The 14,264-nt window shown below is 52.4% G+C and overlaps 1 protein-coding gene across 2 annotated transcripts in view; it reads right to left on the reverse strand.

Moving 5' to 3' along the window:
- ACSS2 (acyl-CoA synthetase short chain family member 2) overlaps positions 1–14,264 on the reverse strand; it is a 29,579-nt gene that overhangs the window by 2,027 nt on the left and 13,288 nt on the right. The window contains exons 3-18 of one of the 2 annotated variants that reach the window (XM_058814457.1): positions 12,500–12,591; positions 11,293–11,396; positions 10,940–11,012; positions 10,091–10,166; positions 9,096–9,210; positions 7,575–7,613; positions 5,854–5,991; positions 5,443–5,613; positions 4,521–4,654; positions 4,166–4,298; positions 3,682–3,738; positions 3,325–3,405; positions 2,486–2,594; positions 2,277–2,345; positions 900–1,076; positions 122–196 (exon numbers count right to left, since the gene is read on the reverse strand). In XM_058814457.1, coding sequence (XP_058670440.1) covers positions 122–196; positions 900–1,076; positions 2,277–2,345; positions 2,486–2,594; positions 3,325–3,405; positions 3,682–3,738; positions 4,166–4,298; positions 4,521–4,654; positions 5,443–5,613; positions 5,854–5,991; positions 7,575–7,613; positions 9,096–9,210; positions 10,091–10,166; positions 10,940–11,012; positions 11,293–11,396; positions 12,500–12,591 — 1,643 coding nt within the window. The remainder of the gene's footprint in view (positions 1–121; positions 197–899; positions 1,077–2,276; positions 2,346–2,485; positions 2,595–3,324; positions 3,406–3,681; positions 3,739–4,165; positions 4,299–4,520; positions 4,655–5,442; positions 5,614–5,853; positions 5,992–7,574; positions 7,614–9,095; positions 9,211–10,090; positions 10,167–10,939; positions 11,013–11,292; positions 11,397–12,499; positions 12,592–14,264) is intronic. The other variant, XM_058814458.1, reaches the window with a different exon arrangement.

The raw sequence follows: 14,264 nt of genomic DNA on the forward strand, positions 1-14,264 counted from the left end.
ACCTGCACATCCTGCTCACCCTGAGCTTGTACCTCCCCTAATCTGAGCAGCCCTGGACCAGCAGAGCAGGGCTGCTCAACTTCCACTGGCAGGAGCTGTCCAGTCCTGCCCTGGAACTCACCTGAGCGGGTTTTGGGCAGGCTGGGGGCGTACTGGATGTAATCAGGTGTTGCTATGGGCCCAATTTTGTCTCTGACTGCAAAAAAAAAAAGAGAGATTTTCATTGTAGGGCTGAGGAGAAGCCACACATCCTTTCGATGATAAAAGGACAGAAGGGTAAGACACAGAGCCCAGCTCCTGGGACACCTGGCAGGGCAGTGCCTGGGGACAAGACCTACAATGCAAACAGGGCCAGAAGCACATCTCCCCAACACTGAGAGCACTCATTTTTTCACTCCCTCCGTCTTCCAGACTCCTCCCTAACAGCTACAACCAACACCATGACCTTGATAGAGCAAGGATTGATTTAAATTCACTCTTGGGTTCCTCCAGAGAAGCAGCTGCCATTGGGTCTGTTTGGTGTATTCAATGCTGCAGTTTGCAGTGAAACAGCTCCTTGAGAGCAGAGCACTAACACCCAGAGCACCTCCCTAAAGAAACCCCATGATCCTCTCAGGATGTCCCAGTCTGGCAGGGAAAGCCCTGCTGCAAACAAAAGCCTGCTGAGCACCCCAGCCCCTCACAGGGCTGCCAGCTCCCAGAAGGCAGAGATGGCATCACATGAGCAGCCAAAGGCTGGCAGAACTAATGTTAGTCTTTGCCACCCTGCTGTGTAATCAAGAGGCACCTTGTGGCACTTGTCCACACTGCACTCCCCAGACCACAGGCAGCACCAAGCCTTCAACCCCTCCACCACCTGTGCTCCCCCTGCCTGCTCCCCAACATTTGCCTGTTGCTACCTTGTTTTTTGAGCTCATCTGTGAGGTCCTGGCTGAACTCGTAGCCCTCTCTCAGGGTCACAAAGCAGTAGAGGCACTCTCCCTTCAGGGGGTGGGGATGGCTGACCACGGCAGCCTCAGCCACTGCAGGGTGCTCCACCAGGGCTGACTCCACCTCTGCCGTGCTCAGCAAATGGCCTGCAAACAAGGGGGACACAGAGCTTCACAGGCCTGCAAACAAGGGGGACACAGAGCTTTACAGGCCTGCAAACAAGGGGGACACAGAGCTTTACAGGCCTGCAGGAAGACGCCTGAGGCTGTAAAAGGCCCTAAACTACAGATCTGAGGGCATCAGTTTGATGTGCTTGGGAAAGGACAACAGCTGGAGAGTGAAACTCATTTCCGCAGTGCTCTGGAAGCTGCCAAGTGTCACCTAGCTGCAGAAGCCACCTCCCTTGGCTGCTCCCCCTCCCACCTTTAGGCTTTCTGGAACAGATCATGAACAGTTCACAGTGATGCCTTTCCAAGGCACAGGCTGAGGAGGAGCTGGATTTGGCAAGGAGAGCTGCCCACATGGTCAGCCAGGAAGTGCAGAGGAAGAGGTTGGATCTGCAGAGTCCAGGCTCCAGCCCAGTGCTGTGGGGAGGGGCAGTGACTCTCCAGATCTTGGGACAGGGGCACTATTCAGTCCTGCACACCTCTGCTCCTGTACCTGTGCTCTGACCTTCCACTCCAGCACTGCTGTCACAGAAAGCCACAGCAAAGTGGTCAACTCCCAGAATGATCAGCTGGTGGAGAATCAAGCACTGCTGGTCAGGTGAAAGGATCTAATTTGATCCAGGGGCAAGTAAAGCAGCACCTCAGAGCCAGCAGGACACCCCTGAAGGATACAGGCTCCAGGAAAGGAGGGAGGGAGGTATTAAATAGAGTACATGGAAAATTATGGGCTGAGAAGCAAGTGAATCTCAAAGACTCAGTTAAGAGAGGTGGGAGAATCTTCAGAGCTCTGAGCAGCCTGATCCAGCCTTGAGGTGAGCCCTTCATGGAGCAGCAGGTTGGATTAGCAACCCTTATGGTCCTGCCCAAACTCTGTGAATTCCCTGTGGCCCTAAATCCTGCAGCAGAGGTGCCCTGGCTGGTTACAGAAGGTTCCTTCCTTCCAAGGCTTTGTCTCCAGGGAAAACGGTGCAGAAAGTCACCAAGTCACAGGTTTGTGTGTCCCTGAAATAACCCTGAGCCAGAAACTGGATCCACCTTGAGGACAAGTTGGACAAGCAGAATTACAGGTGCAGAACCATCCCCTTAGAGCAGGGGGCTTTTGAAATGGATGTAGAAGTGTCACAAAGCAAGGTGTCACAAAGCACATTGGTCCCTACTGAAGACAAAACTCCTTCTTACCAGAAACATTCAACATGTCATCAATTCGCCCTGTGATCCAGTAATAACCATCTTTATCTCTTCTGCAACCTAAAAATAGCCAGAAATGAGTGTGAGGCAGCAGTGCCAGCCCTCAGAGCAATTGATAAGGGATTCTGAGGGCAGGACAGGGCAAGATTCTCCCTGCTGTCCCCAGGCCCCTGTGACCACAGCAGCCTGGAGCCCCTTACCATCTCCTGTCAAGTAGTAGCCAGGGAACTTCTGGAAGTAAATGGTTTCAAACTGCTGGTGCTTCCCGTAGACCGTGCGCATGATCCCTGGCCAGGGCTGCTTGAACACCTGGGGTGAGACACACAGCTGGGCAGTGAGAGCCAAAGCAACAACCCAGGCTGGCACCACAGGGAGAGAGATGTCAGACAGCCATAAACAGCACTCGGACACTTGCTGCCAGTGCTGATCCACTGGGAAAGTCCCACCAGCTTTGGCAGGGGGAAGAAGCTTGGCTGAGCTGTTGTTCCCATGCTGCTGTCTTGCCCACATGTGCAAGTGCATTTAGTGATCAGCTGGAAAAGCTCCCATAGTTCTGGCCTTGGAGGGAGTTCCCACCACCCAAGGGTATGTGGACCAGGATTAGTGGAGGCAGAATCACAAATTTTTTAAGGTTGGAAATGTCCAACCATCACCCACATTCACCATGTCCTCAAGTGCCACCTCCACACATTTTTTGAACACTTCCAGGGATGGTGACTCTACCCCTTTCCTGGGCCAAAAGATGTGGTTATTCTAGCAGGAATGTCCCAGAGGCCACAGGGAATGGACAAAGGGAGGCTGGGGAAGATCAGCCCTTCCTTACCACATTATTTTTTAAAGCTGGAAATGTCCAACCATCACCCACATTCACCACTAAACCATGTCCTCAAGTGCCACCTCCACACGTTTTTTGAACACTCCCAAGGATGGTGACTCTACCCCTTCTCTGGGCTAAAAGGTGTGGGTATTCTAGCAGGAATGTCCCAGAGGCCACAGGGAATGGACAAAGGGAGGCTGGGGAAGATCAGCCCTTCCTTACCAGGAAACCTTCTGCTTCTCCTTCCAGCTCTTCCCCCGAGTCGTTCAGGATGGCAGGGACCACACCAAAAAAGGGGAATGTCTGCCATGAGGACCAGGGAGAAAGGAGAGATGGAGGTGAATCCCTGCATTAGACCCCCATTAACCAGAGGGAGTGGGAGGCAGGGCAAGGGCAGCTTTGGAGAGCTGTGGTACACGGGGCCCACAAGTGTGGCTGCATGGGGATTGAGATTTTGGGTGGTGGTCACCTCCCCATGTGCACCACTGTCCCCCCAGCCCCTGGCAGGCTCCAATCCCCCAGCCATGGCACAGCCAGGGCCCTGCTGAGGCTGCTGGGGAGGAGAACACGAGTACTCACGGCAGAGCCTGGCTTCGTGGGGGTGGCAGCAGGAAGGGGTGTCAGCATGTGGCCTCCCTGAAAAGAGAGACAAAAACCAGTGAGTTTGGGCCGTGCCAGCCCATCCCACAGCTGTGCCATCAGCTCTGGGAACAGCACATCCCAGTCAGGGCTACTCAGGGCAGGTGTGGAGATGGGCCCTGGGAAGGATATGGCAGTGGATGGGGAATCTGGGCACACACTTGGAGCTGGTGGAGAGAAAGAGGGGCAGGAGAGTACTGTCCAGAGCAGAGTGAGGAAGAGAACCTTGGGAGAGGAAGGTTTCTCCTTTTGGAGCCTGCTTGAGTTGCAGGATAGGAAGAGAAGGAGCACATTAGGAGTTTCCTGGGCAGGCCAAACAAACACGCCCCACAGAACCCAAACCCCACTAAGGGAAAGCTGCAAGGAGGCCCTGCAGGGAGCACAAGGGACAGAGAGGTGCCAGGGACACCCAGGCAGGACTCACCGTCTCTGTCTGCCAGAAGGTGTCCACAATGGGGCACCTCTCCTCTCCCACCACACGGTAGTACCACAGCCAGGCCTCGGGGTTGATGGGCTCACCCACGGTCCCCAGCACCTTCAGGGACTTCCTGCTGTGCCTGCAGAGAGGAGGGGGCGGGCAGGGGCTCAGCAGGCCATGGAGCTGTGAGCCAGCTGCACAGCAGAGCCTGTAGGAACCCCTGGGCTACTCAAAATGCACCTTCCAGGTACAGGTCAGAGATTTCTCAGCACTCTTCCACAGGGGAGGAGAGAAGACCTGGGTCATTTTGGCATCTGCTGTGCAAAGCCAACATCCTCCTTCTCCTGGGACTGGCACTCACTTTTTGACAGGCTCCTCGCCGTACTTCATCAGCATCCGGATGGCCGTGGGTGCTGTGTAGAACTTGGTCACCTTGTACTTGTCAACGACGCTCCACATCCTGCCAACATCTGGGTAGGTGGGGACGCCTTCAAACTGAGCAGGAGACAGAGCAGTGACACAGCTGCTCCTCACTGCTCCCCACCTGCAGCACCTGCCCAAGCAGGAGGAGCCAAACAGCAGCTGGACCCCAGCATGTCCCTATAGGGGTACACAGTGAAACCAGCCCGGGTCAAGAACCCCCTCACTGGGCAGATGGCATCCCCCCTCATCCTGGCACGTCCCCTGACACCCCCTTGCAGCACAGGCACTTGGGTGGCCACCACAGTGACACAGTCCCACCAGCCCAACTGACCCTGCCCATGTGGCAAAGGGCAAGAGGTCCAAACACTGAGACAGAATCACAACCCAAAGCACCAACAACTCCCAAAAGGCCTCCCCCAACACAACAGTAATTTTCCTGCTTGCATTTCCCTGGGGATTCTTAGGCATAGGTCTCTGGCTCCCTGATCTGTTACACTGCCAAGAGAGATACAGGCACAGGAGTTAGACAACAAGTTGTCAAATCAGCATCAGCAGGGAAAACATCACTCCCTGATTGAGTTTTTGCATTAAGTCAGAGCAGCACTGACTCCATTGGTACACAAGGCTTGTACTTTTATGGGAAAGAAACAGGGGAGCAGTTTGAAACAGTTTGAAAAACTACAAAAATTTCTGTAGTTTGAAAAGGCCACACAAAAATTACTCCCTCAAGAAGTCATCATAGAGCACCACCCTTGCTCACAGAGCCCTACACACCATCACAGAGCAATGCAGGGGTGCAGCTCAGCACCACCACCTCCCTTTTGCTGGAGTGACAGCAGCCAGGGGCACAGGGCACTCACCAACACGCCGGTGGCCCCGTTGGCCAGGGGGCCGTAGGTGATGTAGGAATGGCCTGTTATCCATCCAATGTCAGCTGTGCACCAGTACACGTCCTCGGGTTGGTAATCAAACACGTATTTAAAGGAGGTGGCAGCAAAAATCATGTATCCACCCATGGTGTGCAGCACACCCTGCAAGGAGAAGGCACAGCAATGTCAGGGTGAGCTCCCACCAGCACCCTCACCCTGCCAGGCCCAGCTGAGCATCGCTGCCTCCAACAGCAGCTGAGCAGGAATGAACAGCACAGCCCTTTTCAGAGACCTCTGTGGCTCCTCTTCCTGCTGGGGCCTCCCAGCACCCCCCACACCAGTTCCCCCAGCTGAGGGGTCCCCAGGGCTCAGGCTGCCCCGTGCAGGGAGCTGGGAGCACACCTTGGGTTTTCCAGTGGAGCCGCTCGTGTAGAGGATGAAGAGCTCGTCCTCGGCGTCGCACCACTCGGGCTCACACTCTGTGCTGGCACCAGACATCAGCTCATGCCACCACGTGTCTATGGCTGGGTTCCAGGGGGTCTGAGGAAGGCACAAGGTTGGGAACAGGCTTGTCCAAAAACAAGAAAGGGGGAATGAGGAGCACAGCCCAAACCTTGCCCCCGTCACGGGCCATTGAGGGGGATGTTCACAGCACAGCCTGCTGCAAACCATGCACCAGAGCTGCAGCTCCCACTCCCAAAGCTCCTTTTGACAGCTCACAGCCACAAGGAAACCTTTAAACACAATCTGGCTGCAAGGCCGTGTCTGAAGCAGTGTCCAGACCACAGGTGATGGTGGTGAATCCCCGTGGGTGGCAGCAGCAGCTGCTCTGGGCTGTTCCCACTGCCAGGCTCCTCCTGCCCTGTGCTGCAGTGCTACAGCCAAGCAGCAAGCACAGCCACCTGTCCCGCACACCTTGTGGGGACCCTGATGGCAGCACAGCCTGAGTTGAACAGCAGCACTGTGGGCTCACACTGCTTGGCCCTGCAGGCCCTCCAAAATATCTGTTCTCTGGGATTTTAGATAATAACTACCCAGCTAAGAAGTGACTGCGCCAACACAGAGCCATCCAGCACTGCTGACTGAAGATGCCAGAGCTGTGACAGAGCCACCAAGCCTGTGGCTGATGGGCAGAGGGCACCCTGAGGGTTGTTCTGGCTGCCCACCTCTCCAGGGTAGTGGCACAGCTCAGGGCAAGATTTAACTTCCCCTGACCTTCTCACCTTTCCTCAGAGAAGCCTGGGGAAAGCTGGGCAAGGAACAAGCCCAGCCTCAGCTCAGACCTCCACTTCTCACATCTCTGTGAGGGCAGGACCTGACCCAGAGCCCTGCACATTTCCTCCTCACAAAGCCAGGCTCACCACAGCTCCCTCAGCTGGGGTGCACAGAGAGCAGCCCCATGGTGACTCTCTGCAGCCCCAAAGATGTTCATGAGACATCTGGAGGCACTGGGACCCCACAGCTCCTGCACGTGGGGAGGGGACACCAGCTGCTTGACAGTTTAGCACACCTGGAAAGCTTTCACGGACCTCAGGCTCCTGGGTTTACCTGGCAAAGCAGTTTCCACAATTCTGTCCCACCAGCAAGCTCCCAGCAAGGCACCAGGTAAACAAGCCCAAGGCTACCCAGCAGTTTTCTCTGATTTAGCAGCCAGCCTCCAGTGCCCAGGGAGGAGGTCACACCATGGCACTGTGTGTCTGTGCCTGCCTGCCCTGGGGTCACAGCCACAGCTCCTTGGACGAGGCAGGACATCAGATGCTGGCTCTGGAGATGCAGGTTTGCTGTAGGTGCCCCCTGCCAGCCTCCCCACAAAGGGAAGGGCATTGTGAGAGCTGCTTCTGAAAGGCAGAGAGCCAAAGCCTGGCCTGGATGGTGACATCCCAGTGGCTCTGCACTCCCAGGGGTCACCTCTGTGGCTGTTTCTGAAGCACTGGTGGCACTGCACTCACCCCCAGGCCCTGGGCAGCCCTGCCAAGCTGGGTGGGCTCTGTCACTGCCATGCAGCTGCTGCACCACGGTTAGGAGGGCACGTGTGGCTGGGCAGCAGTTAAGGGAGGTGGGGAGCTGCATAGGAAGCACAAGGGAGGTGCCAAAAAGAGGAAGGCAGTGCTGTGTGTAAATACCTTGGGATGGAGTCTCTTTGAGCTTTCAGTCTTTTTTTCCTGTTAAAAATCCACAAAGAGGGTGTGAAATCTGGGAAGGGGGGTATCCACACCGGGCTTTGCAGGAAGGGAGCTGGAAGCCCACAGGCCTGGATGCTGGAAAGGCTGGAAAATCACAAGCTGGCAGGCTGGAAAATGCTCAGAGATCCAGGGCCAGGCCAAGAGATGCCCTCTGAGCACAAGCCTGCCCATTTCCATCACCTTCCTAGGGTACCAGCTGCCCCCAGGGCAGGTCCCCAAGGCGACCCCCTGCACATGGCTGCCTGGGAACAGAGGCACAGAGCCAGCACACAGCCCACAGACCATCCAATAGCCTCACACAAGCCAATGGAACAGTAAAATGCATCCACAAAGGAAAAAATCCTTAATAAAATATGGAAACAAGTAAAGAAAGCCAAAGGGTAAGAGACACCCTCCAGCCTCCCCCAGGACATTCTGCACAAAAAGCTCACCTCACCTACTGGAACCAGCACAGGGACAGGCTGCCCTGCAATCACCTTGCCAGGGAAACCTCACACAGAAAGGCTGGTCTGCTCCACTTTTCCCATTCATTGCATCTACCCTGCTCTCACAAGAGAAATGGCAGAGCAGGCCAAGGAACACGGCCAGGCTGTCAAACAAAGAGCAACACTCCAATAAAATTAACACAGCTGAACAAGGGAAAATAAGTCAAAGGTAGAGAATCTGCTGGACTTCTTGTTCCAGGGATGTGCACAGACCACTCCTCCTGAAAGCAGAGTCTAAAGCTCAAATACTCCCCAAACACAACCCATTTCTGAGCCAGCAGCAGCCTGGGGATAACTCAGTGCAAATAATCACCCAGCACAGAGGGACAGAAGACAACATGGCAAGATTTGGAGCAGTGGGGTAGCTGAAAGTAACCTCTGGAGCAGGTAAGGGCTGGGCACAGCAGGGCTGCTCAGGAGCTCAGCAGGCAGGACACCTCTTCCTCCACTCCCATCTCACCACATGCCTCTGGCCCACATCCTTTCATCTCTAGCTGCAAATGAAAGCTCCAGCCTGAGAGCTGACAGAGTCCCTGTGGCAGCTGCACAGCCCCTGCACTGCTCTCAGCAGAGGATTGCTGCCCTGAGCTCATGCCATGAGCACAAATCTCCTGGGTGTCCTCTCCTGCTGCCACTGTCACAGCTACAGTGCAGCACAGCATCACTCTCTGCACACAGGGGAGAGAGACAAAGGGTTAGGAAGGAAAAACCTTGTACTGGGCAGAGGAAAATGGCCATCTTGTCCCTAGTGGCTTTGGAAGCTTGCAGCTTGTGAGGGTGGTAAAGGAAGCAGCAGGGAGAGGATCTCAGTAAGGAATAGGAACCATTTTTCAACCACTCACACGGCAACATCAGCAAGGAGGGGTGAAACAGGAACAGGAGTGTTCAGAGAATCACTGAGGTGGTTTTGCACTGATCAGTTTGCTGGTTCTGGCCTGTGATAATAAACCCCCCTCTCATGCCACCAGGAACACACCTGCACTTCCTGGCACAGCTTTTTCTGAGGAGGAGACTTGCTGCAGGTCCCAGCCGCTCCTACCTCCTCCCTGCCCAGGTGCTTCACCACGATGCACTTTTTCAAAGAGAATCCCCTGTAAAAGGAAGGAGCTGTCACACTGGGCTGCTCAGGGGCTGAGCCAGCCCTTCCTGGGGTTCACAGGCAGCACTGGAGGCAGGGCAGGGGCATGGAGCTCCTTTGGTTGAGCTGGAGCATTTGCTGCCATGCAAACTCCAGGTACACCATGAATTTCCAATGGCACCAGCCACAGGAACAGCTCAGACAGCAAAAACAGTCTGAGTTTACTGGGGATTTATCAGGTGTGATTCCTGTGGGTCCCACAAGTCTCTCTCCCAAGACACTGCTGTGGAGATTCCTTACAAATCCCAAATTTGCCTGCCTGTGACCAGGAACAACCCCTCCTACCAGATGTTAGTGGCTGCTCCAACCCCTAGGCATGACTGACTGCCTCAGAGGGAGGAAAAGCTTCCAAAGCTTGATTATACATCAAGGAGAGGTGTAAGTGTTTGCCCCCTTCTGAGGGAAAAGACAGCCTACAGAACACTGACAGAATGATCTTATTTCCCTTCAACACTGTTCAGGGTATCAACACATTCTCCACCAGTTAATTCCCAGCTTCAGGACCACTTCTGTCCTCCCAGGTACCTATTTTTACAGACATAAAGACTTAGATTTTCTTAAAGAGTTTGAATTTGTAATGTGCAGACTATCTGCCCTGAATTTCCATGTTTGATCTAACACACAAACCCACGTTCAGTCTCACACAAGCTACACAGATGCTGTGTCTGTAAGCTTGGCAAAGGCATCTCAGCAGGATTATTTCCCTTTCTGTAACATCTGATGACTGTTTGTGTCAGACCTGCTGCAGAGTCTGCCCACCTATGACAACTACCACTTGTGCAGGAGCAGATTCTGGCAGCAATGCCCTTTTCTAGAAGGGAATCCAAACTTACTTGTCTGCACATTTCTGGATGGCTTCGTCTGCAATCTGCTTCAAGTTGACCAGCTTGTCCCCTCGATAAAAAGCATCTGCAAAACATTGAGGGAAATGTCAGGATTTCCCAGCCAAGGCAGCCTGAGGCAGCTGGAGCAACAAGCAGTTTCAGGAGGGCAGAGCAGACTCATGCACTGGAGTGAGGGGAAGCAGACAAACAGCTGATGGGAAAGCTCTCCTAATGCACCCTTTTATTAGCACAGAGAAACACATGCCAAAAGACACAGTGGAATTCCTTCTCTGGGAGAGGTCCCAGTTTGACCTGACAAATCTCTTGGGAATATTCTGTGGAAAATAATCCATTGCATCCAGAATATAGACTGCAGTTTAATGGGTCCTTTTCATGCCATGGGAATTAATAAAAACACTATTCCTTGCACTTTTGGAGAAAACAGCTGGGGAAGTGCAGTGGGCTTACATGCAGCTACTGCCACACTCTTGATCCTTTGCTTTAAAAAGCCAGGAGCTGCAGCAGAAATGTCCTTCAAAGTGGGAAAGGTGGGAATTCTTACATTATGCCTCTCTCATGATATATCTTGCAAACATCTGGCTGATTTGCAGGAGAAACATGGACGAGAAGTGTTGGAAACATTCTATTAGCAGCTGGTGACATCAAGCTTTACAGGACAAACTGAGGGGCTGCTCAGTGTGTGGAGTGGGAAGCAGCACTTGGGCACAGCTACAGCCCTGCACCCACTTTGGGAGGCTCAGCTGAGGCACTGGCTTTCTCTCTCCCACTTCCAGGCTTTTAAAATAAAGACCTTTCAGCCAGGCAACAGGAAGAGAGCTGCTCAGATGTGTGTTTTACCTGCTGTGATGAGGAGGGAGCAACTGCAGTCAAGGATCCGCTCGCAAAGGGAGTCAGCAGAGAAACCTGCAAACTGCCAGAGAGCACACAGCAGAGTCAGCAAGGACACAGAAACCCAGCCCACACCCCTCAGCTCCTGTGCTGTTCACCCAAGGTAAATGATTCACCACCAGGCACTGATGGAGACAGCTGAAGGAGCTCATTGCACAGTTAATGCAGGCCAACAGCAGCATCTTCACTGAGCTTCCATCCATCTCATGGTCAGCACTCATCTCTCCAGCTCCTCCCCCAAAACCAAGAGCTGCTCCCCTCAGAGCTCAGCACCAAGAGCAGCACAAAGAGCTTGTTCCTACCACAATAGAGTGCAGAGCTCCAATCCTGGCACAGGCAAGCATGGCTACGACCAGCTCCACGATCATTGGCAGGTAGATGGAAACCCTGTCTCCTTTCTTCAACCCTATGGAGGGAAAGTGACCATGGCATTTGTCAAAATGAACAGTACATGGCAAAAGAACAGGATATAGAAACAAATCAATTCTTTTAATTCTACATTTATATGCACACAATAAAGCTTCAGCTGCAATGAGAGCTGAAGCAGCCATGGGTTTTGCCTTTCAAGCACTCTCAGGATCTCTAGCTGGTCAGAGTGACCCCGAGATGGGTTAGAAAGTCTCTTTTCCCAGCCTGGTGGTCAAAGAAGGAGTCAGAGCTCTTCATTTCTGGGTCTCAAGGTTGTTTATTGTATCTTATCTATAAAATTCTTTTCCTGTCCAGCCGATGTCTGTTCAGCAAGACAGTCCAAGGCACTCTGCCTGCCTCAGAGGCAGTGTTATCTTTTTATACTAAAAACTACATGTACAATAGTTACAATTTCTTTCTAATACTTATCACTTATGTTAGACAGTGAGCTTCTACTCTAAACTAATCTAAAAGTGCCAACATCACAGCAGAAGATGGAGGTCAAGAAGAAGAAGGAGAAAGGCTGGACACCCCCAGATTCTTCCATCTTGCCTCCTGAACCTTCATTCTAAAAACCTCAAAAATCTATTTTTCATCCTGTGATAAATTCACTATTATTCTACTTAAACTTTCATGACTTGTAATTCTTCATACAAGGTTGGTAATTGTTTTTTCCAAGGGCTAAGTCAAAGGCACAGGGGTCTTGGGCTCTGTGCCAAGGTTTCTGAGCCCCCTGACAGGGTCTCGAGTCCTCCAGGGCAGCCAGGGGAATTTCTTGGGTTCTGACAAAGCACTATGGCTCTTGAAAGATGATAACTAACAATTCATGTTCTCATCTGCCTCCCTGAAGGGAGCAGGAAAGTAACCAGAGCCCACTGCTTGTTGGAAAACCCCAGAGCATCATTAAACACTGATTTCTTCCTTGTACAGCTGATATGACCAGCACTGATCAGTTTTCACTGACAGAGCCAGGAATGAATCTGTGCATTGCAGAACAAATTACTCAACAGACTGGCAACCACACAAGCAGTGACCCCAATCTCCAAACCCTTGGCCAAATGCCTCCCCTGTATGCAGTGCTCTGCTGCCCCAGCTGTGTACCTTGGCTGCGGAGGACATTGGCAAACTGGCACACTTTGTGCAGCAGCTCACGGTAGGTGATCTTCGCGGAATCCCCAGGTTCATTCCCTTCCCTGGAAAAGCAAGATAATCTTTGTTACTGTGCAGCAGTACAAGGTAAGGGTGACACTGAAAACTGCTCTGGCCAACAAATATGTCCTCCCCTGCCCTTCTGAGCACAGAGTAACCAAACTCCAGAAATTCAGTTCTGGACTAATAGTAGGAAAATCAAGTCCAAAGTGCCCAGCCCTGAGTAGATCACTACTGAAAGCAACTGAATGTGTGAAATGGAAATACTGGCACTTTCAGAGAGGCAAGAAGAGTCCAAAGCTCAACAAAGAACCAAAGCTAAGAGTGCACAGGCTCAGGAGCACTCTGGGATTTATGGCATGGCTCTCTCTCCCGGGTGCTCATGCCTGCAGATATCTTGGTATGAAACACAGCCCCCAAATACCTGACATCTGATGGGCTGTGATGGGATGCCAAGGCCTGTCTTGTTTTCCAAGGTCATATATAAATACACCCATGTATGTGTGTTCAGTGCAACACCTGCTCTGCCCTATTCTCCCTGTGCTCCTCTGTGAACCAACTCTAAGCTCCTGCAGCCCAGGCTCTGATGGGAAGGCAAGCCAAGGGACAGGAATGTCACATCCCCGGGGAAATGATTTGCTACTGAAGTGAAATTTTAATGTGACTCAACACTTCAGCCATGTAAATCAGGTGGCACTCCCAAAGTATCAGGAGATTCAAAAAGAACTTGGCATGACTTCACAGTTGAGCAACAGCAGTCTCCTACACTCTGGAAGGACACAGACACTTTGCAGGTCTCTCCAAGGCAGCCAGCACAGAAACCCCAGTGATCCATAGATGAACAGGGGTATCACATCACTCTCAGCTGCCAGTGCTTCTGCAAAAGTGTCCCCTCAGTGTGTGCAGCCAAATGAAAAGCACCACTGGTGCTGGGGAGAGGCCAGGAAGCACTTCCATGCCATGTGCTCCCTCAGGATTGCAGCCAGGCTCTGCCTAGCTCTGAAACAGAAATTACACCACTTCAACATGTCAAACAGAGCACTCCAAAACTAAGTATGGAATTCTAGCAAAACCACTTCTCCCAGCAATACAAACTGCAGGAAGGCTTCTGGGATGCAGAAATGCATAAAGCAACACCCGAATTTCCCAAATAGTACTGTAAATCATGTCATTCACACCTGTGACCACATGCTCCAATGGCAGACATGGTCCTGGTGGAGAAACCACAGGAACTGGGAGAGCCTCACTGATACAAGCTCTGCTCCTGCCCCATGTAGAACAGGAGTTACAAAACTGGGGTCTACACCTGGATCATCATTTGTGCAGCTGCTGCTTACAAACTTGCCTTATCCCTCTTGATACCCAGTTACACTCCTGGCTTCCACAGTGCTCTGTAGCAACTGGAACCATGGATACCTGCACTGACACAGAACTGACAGGAATCTTCCCACCACTGGTTGCTGGAAGGGTGATTCCCTGCTTGATATTTTATGCAAGTTTGGCCCCTTCTAAGAGCAAAGGGGAGAAACAGAACAATACAAAGCTAAAGTAAAGTGTGGGAATGTGAACCAGTGTCCAAGGCAGGCAGCTCAACCTTGACATCCCAGCACTTTCCTCACCTTTTCCCATCACAGCCAGAAGCACCACTTTGAGCTAAATGACATGTGGAACTGTTAGTCAAGGTCCTTACAGCAAGACTCTCAGCTAGGAAAAGGAA

The sequence above is a fragment of the Ammospiza caudacuta genome, chromosome 15 (genome assembly GCF_027887145.1).
Source record: "Ammospiza caudacuta isolate bAmmCau1 chromosome 15, bAmmCau1.pri, whole genome shotgun sequence".
In the NCBI taxonomy this organism is placed as follows: Eukaryota; Metazoa; Chordata; class Aves; order Passeriformes; family Passerellidae; genus Ammospiza; species Ammospiza caudacuta.